Source organism: Salmo trutta, chromosome 11, assembly GCF_901001165.1.
Source record: "Salmo trutta chromosome 11, fSalTru1.1, whole genome shotgun sequence".
Classification (NCBI taxonomy): Eukaryota; Metazoa; Chordata; class Actinopteri; order Salmoniformes; family Salmonidae; genus Salmo; species Salmo trutta.
This window is the reverse complement of record NC_042967.1, coordinates 12792308-12811328: the sequence shown is the minus strand read 5'-3', so window position 1 is coordinate 12811328 and position 19021 is coordinate 12792308. Positions and strand designations below refer to the sequence as shown.

The window sequence follows — 19021 nt, the reverse complement described above, 5'->3', positions numbered from 1 at the left end:
TGTACATCACTGGGACTACCAGTCTACTGGATGATCGACTTAGTCTGTGTAGAAGTCTGCTAGAAGGTGATGTTCACTGTGTACAGGAGACGTACGAGGAGCCTCCAGATATCAACAACTGACATGACGGGGCAACAACATGAAGAGCTTTAACATTACTGCAGTAATGCCCAATCCCTTGGCTTATGGCGTATAGGTTCAGCAGCTAATTAGTTATTTAGCTTATAGTTATTTAATCTTAACGAATCGTAACTTTTTCGAGATTATCCTCAAGTGTTAAACTACTTCAAGTGTCTTTCTTAGTTGGTGGGTTTTGTCTGCAACAGATGCTCAACCTGTGCCCTGGTGTGTTTTAGTAGTCAGGCACAAGGCTGCAAAAATCTGTGGTCAGAGCTCTCGTTGCGCCTTGTCTCAGCCAGCCCGTCTGAGGAAGGAAGCACACTGCTGCGGCTTACATGCAATCATGTGTTTGTGTGTGAGAGGTGGTCTCCTCTCCCCATCCCTGTGTAATTTAGCCTTGTTGTAGTCACCCACCCCAAGACGGGCTGTGACTGATTATTACTCCATCATAGAGGCAGTATTTTGGGATGTCTCTGTCTGTCACATTCCTCCTGTCCCCACATCGGTGGTTAAACACTGGCATGAACACCACCAGTAAGGGAATTAGAGGACCTTTGGCATAGCAGGCTAGTGTCTAGGTGCTTATGAGTAGGCCTAACCATCCCATTACGTTTCTCTACTCAAGTATCTGTTGTCAAAGCAAGGCATGGATTAGGTCCAACTTGAGACGTCTTTAATTACGATGGCTTGGGCTTATTTTTATTTTTTCCAGAGACAGATTTTTCACTTTAAAATGTATGTCAAACAAAAACCAGTAATTGCGAAGTTCAACTGTACAATTCTATGCACAAGGATTACTTGTCAATTTCCACTGAAACTTTCAAAAATGCATGTAGTTGAAGAACAGTGCTGATGCAAAGTTTGGTAACTGAATGATGGCACAAAACTGTCATTCTGTTACCAAACCTTGCATCTGCGCTGTTCTTAAAGTAAATGTATTTTTGTGTAATGTTAAGGGGAAATTAGAGTTGGGCCATATCGAGAAGCATATGAGATCTAATCTTAAATGTCATTCATACACTCCAATATGGTGTAATACAGAATTCTTAGCATGGTTGAATTCTGGGGGAAAGTCAACGATGGTGAGTTTGAACATTTTACTAGCGAATGTGAACGATACACATTATGCAAATGAACACAGTTTTGAAGCATGCTTGTCTAAACAGTACTGGCTCAAGCAACGTGTACGTTGTCTGTCTGAAGTCGCTAGGCCAACGGGCCTGCCTGCTCTGCTGAGAAGAGGGGCTAGGAGAAGCCATGCTGAGAATGGAGAGGAGAAAAAAACGCAAGGAAATCAAGATGGTGGCAGCTGTACAAATAATATTCATTTACAACAACGTTTTGACCGTTAGGTCTTCATCAGGCATCCATTAGGGGCATTACTCAGTGACATCACTTCCTGAAACAGGAGTTAAAAAATGTCTAACAGTTTTGCAATATTAACATTCAATGTATCAAAATATATGATCATACACAGGGAATGTGATCAATATTTACCGTAATACATACACAATATTAAATTAGGATAAAAAAAAAAAACACAATTTAGACATTGAAACTATAAAAACGGTTTCAAGTCAAGCTCCTCGTTAAGGCCACTGTGGATCTGTGGATCCAGAAAAATTACCTTTTGAAGAAGTTTCCTCTCAATGTCCTCTCCCCTGCAGGACATCTTGACCATTTCTATTCCAATGTATCTCAGAGAACTAATAGGATGTCCAGCTTGTACAAAATGAGCAGGAACCAGATTTTCATTTTTTTTGTCTCACCTGTCCGTATATTTCTGCGGTGCACACTGGTCTGTGTCTTAAGGCTTCTATGGGCTTTCCCTATGTAAGACAGACCACAAGGACATTTCAACATGTAAACAACATTGGTGGACATGAAGGTAAACAACATTGGTGGACATGAAGGTAATCAGGCCCTTGATCTTTAATCTTTGTCCTGGGTGGGTAAATGAGTTGCATTTGTATGTGAAGCTGCATTGAGCTCATTGGCCACATTTGTTATTACCCTTCCCCTTTTTCTCTGGTGGGTAATCTGATTTAACCACTATCTCTTTTTTTTTTTTTAACCATATGTGGGGCATATTTAAAAATGGGTTTCAATTGTGGGTCAGTATCAATGTACCAGTGCTTCCTGATGTCCTTTCTGTTTTCCATGAGTTTGCCTACAACTCCAGCACCTGCGGTAAGTACTTGGATGTGCGCATGTTCTTCAGCTTTTGTAGCTGTACAAATAATCCATCCAAAGGGCGTTGACTTCTCAAACATGTCAGAAAGCTAACACAATATGATGCCCTGTCACCTTGTTAAGAGCCACTTACTAAGATTAACTAGCAAGTTAAACTTAGTGGTCGCGTTGATGCAGAATTCAGTTTTTATGCTAGGGGAAAAAAAGATAAAACGCAGTATCTTGCTGCGTCTTGTAAACGCATGTTAAATGCTTTTTATTGGGTTCCCGAGTGGCACAGCAGTCTAAGGCACTGCATTTCAGTGCTAGAAGCGTCACTACAGACCCTGGTTCGATTCCAGGCACAACCGGCCATGATTGGGAGTCCCATAGGGCAGCGCACAATTGGCCCAGTGTCGTTAAGGTTTGGCCCGGGGTAAATAAGATTTTTTTTTTATTTATTTCTTAACTGACTTACCTAGTTAAAGGTTCAAATTAAAAAAATCTATTTCTGCTCGGCATCAGACTAATTTCGTGCTCCAGTTGTACTTTCCACTCAGATAAGAATTCACGAACGGACATTCTATCAGCAGATGGCGCTCTGACTGATGTGTAGCTACTTTTCTCCTGTACTTTTCTCAGTGTAGCCAGCCTAATTCTCTCTGGTAAAATGAAAGAACTTTAAGCAAAACATCAGGAAATGTAGCTGGCTACATTCTTTCTATGATAAACTATGCATGGCCATCATATTTCTAACTAAAAAATACCTTTTTCATTATAAGCTCATTTACTTGTGGCTGCCAGGCAAATGGCTTTGCACATCAGTCATCTGATGAAAATTAAGCTATTTTGTGCCGAATGTGTTGCACTAATGCATTTTCTGTGAAGGAAAACTAGTTGCGAGTCCCTATTCAACTGGGGGTACTGCAGGGGCTCTGTTAAACTGCACTTATATTATCTTTTTATTTTTTTCAATCTCTTGAGTATAGCTAGCAACAACAATATATTTTGTTTTATTATATACCTGTGGTACAAAAGGAGAATATCATCTTTCTAATGTCAACTTTATTTCTCAACTCCTAATATTGAGCAAATTACCCTCATTGGAGCCAATTACACTTGCTGGAGTATGACTTTGGCTTTGAATAAGCACCTGCAAATAGGCTGCCAGTGTGGCAAGTGCCACTGGCTGCTGGTAAGCTTTCCTAAATTGGACATACATTTTTGCCAACACATGGCTGACCTTTGTTTAAACAGCAGCTCTTAGCAAAAATGTGTTTGGAGTTACCCTTTTAGCTATTAGGCTGTTAGTTTACTCTTCTAATTATAATGTAGGTACGTCAAAATAATGACTATCTACTAAATCTGTTTACTTAAATGTTTTACTTCTCCTTGCCATTATCATTCACCTGATGATATTGATAAGATGTCGTGATCTTAAAAAAAATATTTGCTAACGAATGATGGGTCGCTGGTTTGCCCTGGCCTATTGCTAATCTGTCATGGTTTGATAACAGCTCAGGAGTGCATTGGCTTGTACTTTACTTTCTGCATATTTTAATGGGCCGTCATCACTACTGAACTTTTCTAACAACGACATTACATAACCTCACCAGTTTAAAAAAAAAAGAAAAAAAAAAGGAAAGAAGCTAGCTTCCTGCAGGTGCTATTTTAAAGCGGGCCTAACTCAGAGCTAGCACTCGTAAACAATGCTCCAGCTGCTGCAGAGAGCAACAGTGTTTCCTGTAGTAACTTGGACAACAAACATACCAAGGTCTTAGCACTACGTAAAAATGGTTTCCAAATGTGTAAAAATGTATTTACACATGACGAGTCAACTGAGTAGGTGGGGTTTCAGAATGTGGCTGTTCAAGAGTATCAAATGCATGATGCGTTGTGGGTAAATTGACTGCCTGACTGATCTACATATGTGTATGCTAGTTATGATGCAAGATGATTTTGTAGGTCAGTCAGCAGTTTTAATGTTGAACAAGCCCGATCATGCACAGGGTTAGCCAGCCTACATCGATTTCCTTGTCTAAGGTCCACACAGCTCTGAGATCAGTTTGGGGAGTTTACTTGACTATTGATTGAAACAAATACAGGCTTGTGAGCAGTCAGGCAGAGGTTAGGGCTAGGCACTTTATGCCAGTCATTGTGCAGAAGTCACATGATTAGCTTTGGGTCTCGTCGTTATAATCCGCATGCACTGAGTTGACCAATGTTTTTTTTTGGGGGGGGGGGGGGGGGCGTGATGGTCGTGGGTGTTGGCAAGCCGCTTAATTGGCAGGGTTATCGCTGTAGAGGAATTTGTTGACATGGCCCACATTTTGTAAAAAATTAGAGAACTCCAGGGGAGCAGATTGTTGATGAGGGTGATAGGCTGTAACTTGTTTTAATGTGGCAATTCTCTCAACTTCTGTTCAAAGATTGACTTACAATCATTTGTAGATGTTAACGTAATCAATAGGCCCCAGTATTGAGTGAATACTTTTTTGTGTTGTGTGGAAGATACTGCAGACACTGACTCATGGCAATATGCAGGTTGACTTTTTTTTATTATTGTCAAGAGTCTTGTCCTGGAGGCAGAACTGAGCGATTTCCACTTAGGCCAGCTGCAAAGTCAAAATTTGCTATTGTAAAAATGTATGTAAAGGGCCCTCCTGAGTGGCGCAGCAGTCAAAGGCACTGCATCGCTGTGCTGAGGCGCCACTACAGCCTGGGGTTCGCTCTAGCGACTTCTTGTAGCCAACCGGGCGCCTGCAAGCTGACTTCGGTCGTTAGTTGTGGCTGGCTTCCAGGTCATGACAAAAAATGCTAACCTGCTGGTAATATAACTGTTAGAATAATAACACAGGCTTCCTACCGCCATTGTCACTGAGAATCTGAGAGCCCCTGTATTCAAGACTCCCAGCTGATCCTCCCCATGGAGCCCCAGCCAGCTCCCAAAGCTAATGATACTGCTCCTCTGGATACCAGTCATAGCTCCCGTCTTAAAAATACCCTGCTACATTCTCCCATGCTGTCCTTATGGGACTGTCACCAGTCCGAGATCCACACCGCTGGGAATATCTGTCTACGCTGTTTAGAAAACAGAGCGGGCTCAACATGCCTGGAAAACAAACGCTCAAGTTCACTATGGTGCAGCGTGTGGGTGTCAGGCTACATCCGAATGTGGTTGTTCAGCCCATCTCCTCCTCACATCATGGTAAGGCTAGCGCATGGCCTAAACTAGTATCCTAAAAAATAAATGTTATTATGGTTTTCCTACACAACAAGCAGGTCAAGAGCAAAGGTTAGCCTATGTAGACTAATATGTATGTTTGTAAATCATTATAAACCCTTGGGCCAATACCCACCACACCCCCATAGTTAAACCAGGCCTATATAGGCTAATTTCTATAGGGTCGTATGTTTAATGTGTTGCTCAAATGTAAACACCTGTCACCATCAATGGACCAGTAGGCATTGTTTCTTTTTTATAACCTATACAGGGACAGGATGCTGCAGTCTGACAGCAGAGGCAACAGGATGTATGCCGAGTGGGTTAACCACTAGGTTACAGTAGGTGCCTTACTGCCTGCATGTCAGCCAGGCCTTCAATAAATGACTTCTGTTTTTTTGTTTTTTTCAGTCTTGAGGTATTTGTGCTTTGGTCCAACTCAAATGTGATTTAATATCTATCAAGCTAGTATATCCACTAATTAAAAAAACGTTGATACAAGCCTGTAAATTGGAAGCACATGTGACCGCAGTGCATTTGATGTCGAAATATGGTCGTCAAGGGAAGGTCTCATCCGAAATCACATCAATCCATAGGGTTGTTTTTGAAATTATTTTTTTGTTTTGTTTTCAGAGCTTGCGTTGGCCCAGCGCAAGTTTGCCCAGTCCCTGGGAGAATTCCAGTTTGAGTACATCGGCGACGCAAAGACCGACGATGAGAGGTGTATTGGTGAGTGTGGTGCTATTACGACCTACAGCTGGGTGGTTCTGCCAGCGTAACCAGACTGAAAACCTTTGTTTTTGGTTCCATGTCTACCACCAAATGAAGTGCTTGCATGTGTAATTTCCCAAACCCTTGGCTTCTTTAGAGGGATGGAAACACCAGTACTTATGTCTCTCTTTCTCTGTGTGGTCTTATGTTTGTGTGTCCTGTCTCTTGTCTCGCCTCCTATTTGGGGGGAGTGGGGCAGTGTGTCAAATGTTATTGGTCACATACACATATTTAGCAGATGTTATGTCAGATGTAGCGAAATGCTTGTGTTCCTAGCTCCAACAGTGCAGTAGTATGTAAAAACAATTCACAGCAATACACACATCTAAAAGTAAAAGAATGTTATTAAGAAATAAATAAATATTAGGACGCGCAATGTCGGAGTGTCTGACTAAAATACAGTATATACATGAGATGCGTTAAGCTGTATGTAAACATTATTAAAGTGACTAGTGTTCCATTATTAAAGTGTGTTTCTGTGTGTTGCAGATGAATCCTTGCAGGAGTTCTCTAACTTCCTTAAGAATCTGGAAGACCAAAGAGAGCTGATGGTAAGCAGTAACTAGTCGAGACCTGCTTTAAAAGCCAGGGGAAATACCTCTGTCTGTGTGTGTAACTAAAGTCTGCTCTGTGTGAGTAAATTACAGTTTCTCAGTGGGTGGAGGGTTGAGCGATGCCTCTAACACCAGGGTCATGTTCATTAGGGTACACCGTAGCAAAACGTATTGGAAAAGAAAACAATTTGTTTCTTAATAGACAAGTCTGGGTAGTCCCTGCTGTCTGTTTTCTTCTGACTGGTGTCTAATGAACATGCCCCAGAGGAGAGGAGGCAGAGCCACCTTTACTGCACCTGTCCAAGGGTCACTGTCTGTGCTTTCCCCACCTCTCCTCTGGAGGCGGTGGGACAGAACCATTAAACACAACCTCAGAAGACATGGCATACCAGTGTCAATGGAGTCATTCAACACTCACTGTGATGTGTAGTGCTATACTAGTACACTACAGTGACATGTTAAAGTTCACTTACATCTGCTATAATGTATAGAGGATGTTACAGCTGAACTGAATGTTGTAAATGTACCCTGTTAGTGTTTTCTACCCTGTTAGTGTTTTCTACCCATGCGGAAAGGACTGAGTCTGTGTCCTAAATGGCACCATTTTCCTTCTCTGGTCAACAGTAGTGCACTACATAGGGAATAGAGTGCCATTTGGGATGCTGCCTAGGGTAACCCTGGAGTTTGCAACCAACCCAGCCTCTCTCGTTGAGTCACGGTGTTTGTGTGTCAGCAGATGGGCGTCTCCGTTTCACAGAATAATATCCCTCAAGGCTCCTGGCTCTATTGTCCCTATTCCTCCATACCTCTATTTACTGTAGGTGTTGCGGAGTCAATGTTTTAATCAAGGGCTAGGCTAAATCTTGTGGTCTCTTGGTGACTCATGCAACATAGATAATGTAGTGTTATTTATATTCTCCTGTAATGCAGCCTATGGCTTGTTCTGGGACTTCTAAGAGCTCGTACACACCAATAGTGTTTGTCTGCAGTGTATACTTGCGAACCTAGTGCAAACCTATTTTACGTGTAGAGTCGCACAACAGCGTGCTGAACAATCGCTAGACGAATGGGAGATCCATCTTCGGTGCAATGTGTGCGACCCTTAAAATATGGTAGCTAGCTACAGATGCAGTATGGCATTTTGAAACACCATTATTGTTTTACTTCCCTGACCCCTTGCAATCAGAATAGGTTATGTTCTGAATGTTTACAATGCATGTTATGTACTGTTTGCGCTATAGATATGGTTACATGGTAAGGATAGACCCTCTCTACCAGGGCCTGGTTCAGCCCCAGCATAGCATGGCAGAATGGGATGACATCGCAGGCCACAGCAGAGGACTGTGGGGTGGGCAGGCAGGCCCAGACATGTCCTGGAATCAACCCAGGGCAATTCCACAGTAACGGAATTGCGCTGAGACTCCGATTTTTCACTTAAAATGTATTGCAAACTTGATTTCAAAGTTTAACAAACCATACAACTCTATTCACAAGAACAATTTACACTGAACATTTTACATAAACACTTTTACTGGAAAAACTGTGCAGATGCAAAGTTTGGGTTCACGTTTTCCCAAAACTCTTAAATAGCTGCTCCGAATTAAGATTCAATGATGTTTGCTAAAATAATTGTCAGCTATGACATGACACATTGACTTTGAGAATCTCTTTTGGTTATTGAACTACAGTAAGTGAAGTGGATTTACGCTAGTGGAATTGCCGGAACGGAATTTCATCATGGGTCCCTGATCTGTACTACCCAGAAATGAATAATTATGGATATGAATGTCATTCTCTTCATGGTGATGTATCCTAACTAGGTACACAAAGGTATAAATATGCAATTTCCTATCCTACACGCTGGCTATTATTTTAATGATCTCTGCCCCCAAACAAGACCAAATCTGAACCGATCATAGACGTCTATGGCTGCATTTAGAGAGGCATCCCAATTCTGACATTTTCTTTACTAATTGGTCTTTTGACCAATCAGATCAGCTCTGATGCAAAGACCAATTAGTGTAGATAAAGGTGAGATGGATTAAAGAAGGGGTTTTAAGCCTTGAGACAGTTTGAGAGCTGGATTGTGTGTGCCATTCAGAGGGTGAATGGGCAAGACAAAATATTTAAGTGCCTTTTGAACTGGAAATGGCAGGTGTCAGGCGCACCAGTTTGTCAAGAATGGCAACGCTGCTGGTTTTCACGCTCAAGTTTCCTGTGTGTCAAGAATGGTCCACCACCCAAAGGACATCCAGCCAACTTGACACAACTGCAAGAAGCATTGGAATCAACATGCCGCTTTCGACACCTTGTAGAGTCCATGCCCCAACGAATTGAGGCTCTTCTGAGTGGAAAAAAGGTGCAACTCAATATTAGGAAGGTGTTCCTAATGTTTTTACCCTCAATATAGTAGAGGTCAGTGAGTAGTGTACAGTACATTATAGTGTGTTCAACTCGTGTTCTCTGCTGTGTACTCTACTGTGCTGTCCAAACTTGTGAACCCATCTCTGATTTGTGACTATGATTTCCCATTTGAGCCAATTCAATTGCAGAAACTCTGTTACTGATTTGGTAATGGAATTTCAAGATTTCATAAACAATTGATGGGTCTACCTTATGACTTCTGTGAACTTTCGTTATACTCCCTCATGAGGGAGAGAAATTTGAAAATATATCTTAAAGATATGTGAGTTTCTGGTAATGGAATTTCAGGTCACAAGGCAAAGTTCTTTCTCCAAAATATAAGTGTTGATATTAGTTGGCAGGGGTCTTTACTTCAACATTATGCTGTTTTGATGTATTTCTAATACCTTTTAAGAAAACAAGAAATCAAAACCTTTTGCTTAATCAACGTTTTTAGGATGGGGAAAATGGTTGACAAAAGTATATATGCCTTGATTTCAACCAAAAAAAAATATACAACTCTAGCTTTGATTTGACACCAAATTTGATGCTCCTATGAGCTTCACATGTTGGTGCTCGTGGGTCCTTTTACATGGACATGACTCCCAGCAACAGGACCTTTAGCAGAGAGAGAGGAAGGTATGATTCTGAGGGGGAGATATGGCAGGGAGAGATCAATAGGACGGCGCCGTTGATTTCCAGTTGTCATGTGACTGGGACTAGTGTACTCGAATGTGTTGTGGATGCTTGTAAAAAGTTATACAGCAACAGGCAATTTTCACTGACTTTATGCTGTCATTAACCCACTGCAAGTATTGTGACCTTTGACGTAACATTCCAATGGAAAGCCAAAGGTCAAATCGGAAGGTGCTTATATTTGTCCTTTTTCACTAACCGCTAGGTTATCTGCCGCCTCTTAGGCTGGGTTTACACTCAAGCGGTCCTCTTGGCAATACGTCACTGATGCTTCCGTAAAGTTAGAAATTCTGGCATGCACTGAAGTCTCCATGCTGAGCTTGTGGAGCCTCTACAGAGAATGCCTAGTAGAGTGTAAGTCCAGCCTAACACTGTACCTGTGAATACATGAAACACTTTTGTGGAATATGTCCTAATATGGTCATGTCTTATCTCTTGCTCTCTTAGATGAGGAATATTACAGAAACGCTAATGAAACCACTGGAGAAGTTCAGAAAAGAGCAACTAGGCTCAGCCAAGGTACTCTTATCATATGCCATTACACTGCTTAATGCAGTCTGCTTGTTAATGATCTCAGACAAGCACAATCCTGTGTGCTCTGAACACCGATTTAAAGTAATACCCTTTTCACAACACTGAGCCAAACCAAGCTGTACTGCACTGGCCTGGTTGTGCATCCACCGTAGTTGCAGAAACCATGCTGGAAAGAGGAATGTGAAATGAAAATATCAGAGCCAGATAAGTACGTTTTGGGTCGGCACGATAATGTGAAAAGGGTATTACAGTATCTTTTATCAAAATGCCTGTCTAGAGACAGACGGTTCCAACTCCCTTTTTAATTGTAATGTGTACCTCTTGATATCATGTTCTGAACATTCCTTTGGTCAGTGAAACTAATGCAATATTAAGATGACGTTTGTCCTGCTCACTTCTCTTATCTCTCTCTCTTACCATGCTCTTTCTCGTTCTGTTCCTCTATACTATGCCCTTTTAAGGCGGAAAGGAAGAAGTATGAGAAGGAAACTGAGAAGTACTACAGCTCCTTGGAAAAGCTTTTGAACATGTCAGCGAAGAAGAAGGAACCGCAGCTACAGGAGGTACTTTATTTAATACTTTTACGCTCGCTCTCGTGCGTATATTTATGGAAAACAGGCCGAAAGGACGGGTCCCAACGTCTTCCCAACCCCAAAATGTCTGGAAAGAATATTTGCTTAGGGAGAAGTTCCTGAATCCTGACCCATAGGATGCCTCCCAAATGGCACCCTATTCCCTGTATAGTGCACTACTTTTGACCAGAGCCCTATACACTGTAGAGGATAGGGTGACATTTGGGATGCACACAGACTTGGCTCATCTCTGTAGCACTGCTGAAGTGTGTGTGTGGAGCGGTGTGAGTGTCCACAGGCCTAGGGTTAGAGTACGGAGTGAGTTTCTCTTTCCTGCTCGGAAAGGAAAGTCATGTTCATTGTTTCTGTACCAGCCACCAAGGTCGTACCTCTGAGGCAGTAGCTTTCAGAGCGCCTCAAGACATCCTGAGAATGTAAATACAGTATCAAGCTTTACAGACCCAGTGTGGATTATATTGCGGTTGGTAATGGAAAAACAAACCCTTTTATCATTAAAGTTTATGTATTTCACTATGAAGGCTTGTGGAGCTATCCTTTGTATAAGGATATACTAAACTTAACATATAGTACCTTAGAGATATGCGGTCTGGTACTAGATTGTATGTAATATAACTAACCTAAACTCCCATCACTTAACAATTTATTTTGTATCCTATAGATTGCCCTTGTGGGAACTGTTCTGTTCTTCCCTCACTGACTCTTGTGGTGTATTCAGTGAGATTAAACTTTCTGAACATTTCAGGTAGAAATGTAAAGAAAAGAGCTGACACAATTCCAAATTATACCTGAGAGCCAATCATCTGTTATATGCATTACATTTCTGTGTTGCGATACCCTCCTGAATGGACCCCAGGGTTCTGTGTTTGGAACAGAGATTGTAAGCAGGGCACAGTAGAATATATAGTGTTCACCGCCTCGTAGCCGCGAGGCACCGTCTGAACTCCCTCAACTAATCTGTTATACTGTACACTCGTCATGTGACGGGCCCGAGGCACAGTCCCGACCTATGGCACTAATGGAAAAACTGATTCACTGGATTGAACACAATAACATATTGAACACTTTACACTAAAGTGGTAAATAACATTGAATACTGGGATGTTGAGAAGATCCAGTCAACAAACCATGTAGCCTAATCAGTTAGCTTATTAGTCGACCAAACGATAAACTCGCCAGTTGATTGGTCACTTTTTTTTTGGGGGGGGGGGGGGGCTGTCATACACCAAATGTCATCAGTGTCTTATCAAAAAAGTAATACTTTCTTATAGGTCATCCTTTCTCTGTCTGGGACTGTCTGAATCCAGTACAACTGAAGCTAGGCTGTGATCTCCATCTGTGTAGAGACCTGACTACTGTATAATAATAACTGACATTTTCTCACTTTCTCTCTCTGTCCTCTGTTGTGCAGGCGGACAGCCAGGTGGAGAGCATTAGACAGCACTTCCAGGAGGAGTCTCTGGACTACGTGTGTAAGCTGCAGGAGATCCAGGAGAGGAAGAAGTTTGACTGTGTGGAGCCAGTGAGTGTTAGAACATACATAATCACACACTCTACACCGGGTGGACAAAACATTAACTCCTTCCTAATATTGTTTGCACAGCCCACAGTTGTCAAGTTGGCTGGATGTCCTTTGGGTGATGGACCATTGTTGATACACAGGAAACTGTTGAACGTGTGAAATCCGCCAGCGTTGTAGTTCGACACAAACTACTACCATACCCATTCAAAGGCACTTCAATCTTTTTTGTCTTGCCCATTCACCTTCTGAATGGCACACAGACTCAATCCATGTCTCGGATTAAAGAAGGATTTTTAAGGCTCATCTCTGACCCTTCATCTGCATTGATTTTAAAGTGGATCTAACGTGACCTAAGGGATCATAGCTTCACCTGGTCAGTCTGTCATGTTCTTCATGTTTTGTACACTCTGTCTGGTGTACTCCCAATGTGCTTTAAAGGAAATATTCACCCTTATTTTTTTGTTGTTGTTACTTTGTATTTGTACCTCTGAGTGATTTAAAAAGCTGTTCTGCGTTCAAGCAGGCAGAAACACAGTCAGTATGATGAGTTTTGCATCATATGACATTTGGAGCCAGTGAGTGAACGAACTACTGGCGAATGCACCTTTAGTACTTGTCTAGCCTGGTCAGCAGTTCTCCTTTACAGTGCTCATTAACTTAGTGCTCGTAACTGTGGCTCAGTTGGTAGAGCATGGTGTTTGCAACACCAGCATGGTGTGTGCAACGCCAGGGTTGTGGGTTCGATTCCCACGGGGGGCCAGTACAAAAAAAAAATTGTGTTCACTAGTGTAAGTCGCTCTGGATAAGAGCGTCTGCTAAATGACTAAAATGTAAAGTAGTGTACACTACAGTGTTTTTATATAGGTTCCCTAGCAGTCAAATAAAGTGTTTATAAACCAGCTCTGAAAGTGAGTGTGAAATCATTTGAACTCAACAAGAACAATGTCTTCATTCCCTGTAAACCCCTTAGAAATGAATGTGGAAAGTGTAGACGGCCCCAGGTTATAATGCATTAAAATGTCATTTATACACTTCATTATGTCCCATGTTTTCTTTCTCTCCCCAGATGCTGGCGTTCTTTCAGACCGTGTTCACCTTCTACCACCAGGGGTTTGAGCTGGCCAATGACTTTAACCACTACAAGAAAGCCTTACAGATCAATATACAAAATGTGAGACATTAGTCGTCACCCGCGTCTTATTAGATTTCTATTTAAAGATGGAATCCCCATTAGGGGAAACGGCGCCACTGTCCGCCCCCAGCACCTTTTTTGTTTTTGTTCAACATTTCTGAAGTGCAGATTCTGCTATTCTATCGAGAGGCAATGACGTCCGGGGGGGGGTGTTTGTGATTTGCAGTAACTTTTTGTTGTTGTAATAGCCCAAACTGACATGGCTTTTTCACCATTAAGGATTCCACTTTTAACCACATAGTACAAGGATGTCAGTATACTGTATGAAACAAAGTGGTGTAAATGTTTGAGTTTATTTTATTTTTTACAGGGACAGTGCACATTAATCAACGTTTCAGTAAAAGTGCCAGCCGGCTAATTTTCAACCGCAGTCCCTGGTGGCAGGTGTCTGTGCAAGGCACGCCACCTTTAATTGCGCCTGTAAATCGTTCTGGATAAAAGTGTCCGCTAACTGACAAACATTTAAATGAGGTGATCAATTTTAGGATTATATATTAAGATTTTGTCCTAGAGGGACATGTCTTGTACACACAGTATTGCTCTAAATACTATAGATTACACTCATCACCAAAACTGTACATACACCCCATGTTACCCATATCCTACATTTGAATGTTGGCTCGTAATATAATACCTACAAAGTTGGTCTGCTTCTAGTGGGACTTTCCCTAGGTACTCAAGGCGCTTTCTTTTGGACTCACTCACTATTGCTAATTGTGTTTGGGTTAGTCTTAGTGTTTAGACTATTTTCTTTGACCCTAAGCTTTCACTTTCACCCACTCTGGGATGTCAGGGTAGTTTCCAGAGGGAGCTCTGCAGATTTTCTTTTCCAGTGGCTTTGCATTGTGTGATTGACCCCTGCATGACCATTTTAGCTAAGGTCACAAGGGGTGTCTTCCTTCCTTGGGTGTGTCTCCCTGTAGTCAAAATGTACTACATTGTGAAACTTGACAAAAAAAACTTAACCTTCATTTAAGGTTAGGGTTAAGTATAAGATTAGGGGAATAGACAAGGTTGGGGTTAATTTTTAAATCAGTTTGGAGAGAAGTTACCTTACTGCTGGCTTTGCAGCTTGGCCCGATAGTAACAAGACCCCCCCCCCATCCCCATATAGACACGGAGTCGGTTTGAGGGCACGCGGGTGGAGGTGTTTGAGCTGATGAAGAGGATAAGGGAGGTTCCCCAGGAGTACAGACAGACCAGCCCCATCAGCAGCGAAGGATACCTCTATGTCCAGGAGAAACGTAAGGATAGAGGAACAACGTGTGTTCAGGAGGGGTGAAGGGCAGTTTAAACTGTGCTCCAATGAAATGTGTGTTCTCGTCCCCAGGGCCCCCTCCTTTTGGTTCCAGTTGGGTGAAGCGTTACTGCACGTTTGTGAAGGAACAGAAAATCCTACACATGGTCACCTTTGACCACAGGTCAGGAGGAAAGATGGTGAGTCGTGACCCATACAATCAAAGACGGGTTTTGGAAGCTATACAGATTATGGTCCAAGTAGCACATCAAATTGTTGATTATTCAATGTGTGTATCATCCCTATTCAAATACATCTATGAAGTCATAATTTGTCAAATTGAAAATTACTTTCGAAACCCACATTAAAAGTGCAGTCTGTAGTCATTTTATAAGGAACAACTGTCTCTTTCTTGCCATCAGAACAGGCTCTCTGAACAGTGATTCTCTCCCTCAGGGCGAGACGGAGTCGGTCACCCTCAAGTCTTGCGTCCGCAAAACCACAGATATGCTGGACAGGCGGTTCTGTCTCGATATAGAAATCACAGACCGGTATGTCGTCGCGTCGCACTACACCCATTGCACTTCTCAATCACTTTAGTCATCATGTATTCTCTCTGGTAAGACACACTTCCACAACCACCTGTTAAAGTATCTCGTCTCATCAAGGAACTAAGGGGGATTTTTAGATGGATTCCCCTCCAGATCACTAGACGTCACTGACTCATACATTTAGTTCATAAACCAGGAGGGTCGGTCTGCACCATCTGGGGGGGGGGGGGGGTGGGCGGCGAAGTCTATGCCATTAGACCTGGAAAATGTGATTGCATTGCCACACTTGTAGCTTATTCATGCACTGTTGGCAACCTTCCCAAATACACAGTAACACTCCCCATTTAACAGTTCTGCTTGGAGCCTTCGCTCCACACAGGTCCTGTGTACAGTAGAGCTGAGAGAGCTGCTCTCCCTAGCCTAACACGGGGTTGGGTTGGAGAGGATTTGTCATGGAAGATGGCCCCTCCACATAGCTGAGAGGATTCTCTATGCTCCTCCGCTACACTTGGTTGTAATAGATATAGCTCTTTTATGTCACTCCGCTGAACCAAACTGCTATTCTGTCTGCGGTATTATTAGCAACAGCAATTTGTGTTGCACCCCTGGTGCCTGCTTGTCAGCCTGCAGATGTAAGGTATTTGGTATCGGAGTGCAACAGGTTAGGGTTAGCCTGATGTGGTAGCCTATTATAAAAAGTGGGGTAAATGAAGCTCAGGTATTCCTGTAATTTTGCTATTTAAGAGCCCAGCCCCTCTGCCACATTTTAGGACTGACTCTAGATCAGTCTTAGACGCATGAATTTACTTAGTAGTAATAGTAGTTTGTTGGAACCCCAGGCCCAGTCTGACATAGAGAATTAGATGAGATTGACTGTACTTTACAATCCCCAAGGGTGGAATTAGTTTGTCATACAGCAGCCATAATTAAAAATGGAACAAACCCTCACGCCATTTAAAAAAAAAACAATCACAAGGCTATTACAATAAATAATTGTGCGGTGTGTTCTGTTCCCAGACCGGGAACGGTCCTCACGGTCCAGTCGCTGTCGGAAGATGACCACAAGTTCTGGATTCACGCCATGGGTGGGAAAGAACCAGTGAGTAACCACATCATCCTGACAGATCCACTGTAGTTTATATTGTCTATTGAACGATACTACAATTCTATGAAAGTGGTACATCAATGCCAACAGAAGTCTTTTCTTGGTTTGTGGTAACCTCTTGGATATCAAATGTGACTGTGGAACGCTACATATAATTAATTTTTTACAGGCTGGGCAGTACTTGGGTAAAACCTATTCAAAAGAACGTGGAAGTAAGTATACAATGATTAGAAGCCCCTGATCTCAATCATTTCAATGTAATCTCTGTGATAATTCAAATGACATGGGGATAATTCAAATAACTGTCATGGCTCTGCAGTTGATGCACAGCTAGATGACGTAGGATTGTCATTTGTGAAGAATGCCATCAACGCCATTGAGACACGAGGTAAGACGATGCATGATGACAATATAAAGCCTACAGAAGTGTACTTTGTGAGGTTAGCTGACTGGCTAGAGCAGGGGTGGGTATTAATTTTGTCTCGGTGGGGGGGGGGATCGGGGTTTCAAATTTCAGGGGAAGGCTGCACATTTTTTTTTTCCCAGATTGATTTCGCTGTCAAAAGCAATTTATGGGCCAGAAAAAGGGCAGTTATTTGAACATAGAAAGTACATATAAATAACAGATTTATATCAAGTTTTAGAGGTTCAAGAGTGGCCAATGGTTGTGTTTTTGTTTTTTTACTCAAACCTCCCTCATGCTGAAATTTGCTCCCCCCCCCCCCAAGGCTAGAGGGTAGAGCGGTAAAGAGGGTTTTGTGAAATGTTGTGATGTCTCCCATTTAACACATGAGGGCAGGCTTGGACCAATATCCAGTCATATCTTGTGCTGTGGCCACTGTTCATAGTTTCCAGGTAGTGGTGCAACATGTACACTGAGTGTACAAAACATTAAGAACACCTTCCTAATATTGAGTTGCACCGCCTTTTGCCCTCAGAAAAGCCTCAATTCGTCAGGGCATGGACTCTACAAGGTGTCAAAAGCATTCCACAGGAATACTAACTTATGTTGACTCCAATGCTTCCCACAGTTGGCTGGTGGACCATTCTTGATAAAGAAGCAACTGTTGAGTGTGAAAATCCCAGCAGTGTTGCAGTTCTTGACACACTCAAACCGGTGCGCCTGGCACCTACTACCATACCCCATTCAAAGGCACTATTTTGTCTTGCCCATTCACCCTCTGAATAGCACACATACACAATCCATGTCTCAATTGTCTCAAGGCTTAAAAATCCTTCTTTAAACAGGTCTCCTCCCCTTCGTCTACACTGATTTTGATGTGGATTTAATAAGTGACGTCAATAAGGGATCATAGCTTTCACCTGGTCAGTCTCATGGAAAGTGCAGGTGTCCTTAATATTTTGTACACTCAGTGAAGAAGCCCACCTTTTTGATATGAGTGAAATTGTATTTTCAAAGTTTATCCATTCATCTTATGATTGTTTGTGCTATTAAGGGCCATGTAAACTGTTGTCTGTTGTCAGGTATCAATGACCAGGGCCTGTACAGAGTGGTGGGGGTCAGCTCCAAGGTCCAGAAGCTCCTTAGCCTAATGATCGGTAAGACATGCTCATTTATCACCCTTTAAAGTAACTGTCCAGTGAAAATCACTTTTAAAAGTTAATATTCTGTTAACTCATGTCCAAATAATGCTGTTGACTCATCCTTAATCTCATATGAGGCGAAAGCATAAATTGGAGGGGAAAACACTTTAAAATCCCACCTCAAACTTGTATCTACAACAAAAAAAGGCCTGCTATGTTGTCAGAGAATGTCATCCTGTGTAGGATTTTCTGGCCAATCTGCTCGCATGAATGTTTTTAACGACCGGTATACGCCCACACATTCTGTTGGGGTATGACCACACCATTCCAACACACAAAAGCTGCTTTTTTTTTAACATACTTAATTACATTTTCGGGAGTGCGGAAAAAGATTTCACTCATATTCTAATTAATTATAGGTCATATTTCATACAAATCTGGAACCAGTGGACAGTTAAATTAATCCAGTAGGCATTGTGCACCCTGTGTGATCTACTTAGTAGTATTCAGAGTAATGTTTCCTGTGACTTAGACGACGATGTAAGGCTCAGAGTGCAACAAGTGCTGCTGGTACGGCATTGGCATTCAGATAGCCGGGGGGTGCCTGAGAGGCCCCCTTCCTGCTCGCACCCGGCCGTCCTAGCAGGGACTTCACTTGAGTCGCTCAACGGAGCGCTGGAAATTAGATTTCCTCGCCATTCTTCCCACTCTCTCCTCTAAACGCTCTCTCTCCTATTCTTTCTACCTCCATGTTCTTCTTTTATCCTCTACCCCCCCCCCCCCCCCCCCCTTTTTCTTACCTTCTC

The 19021-nt window shown here is 42.4% G+C and overlaps 1 protein-coding gene across 1 annotated transcript in view; it reads left to right on the top strand.

Moving 5' to 3' along the window:
* LOC115202230 (rho GTPase-activating protein 10) overlaps positions 1-19021 on the top strand; it is a 68322-nt gene that overhangs the window by 17760 nt on the left and 31541 nt on the right. The window contains exons 2-14 of the mRNA XM_029766217.1: positions 6149-6244; positions 6776-6837; positions 10387-10458; positions 10935-11036; positions 12475-12585; positions 13652-13756; positions 14892-15021; positions 15108-15214; positions 15471-15565; positions 16583-16664; positions 16840-16882; positions 16990-17058; positions 18156-18230. Coding sequence (XP_029622077.1) covers positions 6149-6244; positions 6776-6837; positions 10387-10458; positions 10935-11036; positions 12475-12585; positions 13652-13756; positions 14892-15021; positions 15108-15214; positions 15471-15565; positions 16583-16664; positions 16840-16882; positions 16990-17058; positions 18156-18230 — 1149 coding nt within the window. The remainder of the gene's footprint in view (positions 1-6148; positions 6245-6775; positions 6838-10386; positions 10459-10934; positions 11037-12474; positions 12586-13651; positions 13757-14891; positions 15022-15107; positions 15215-15470; positions 15566-16582; positions 16665-16839; positions 16883-16989; positions 17059-18155; positions 18231-19021) is intronic.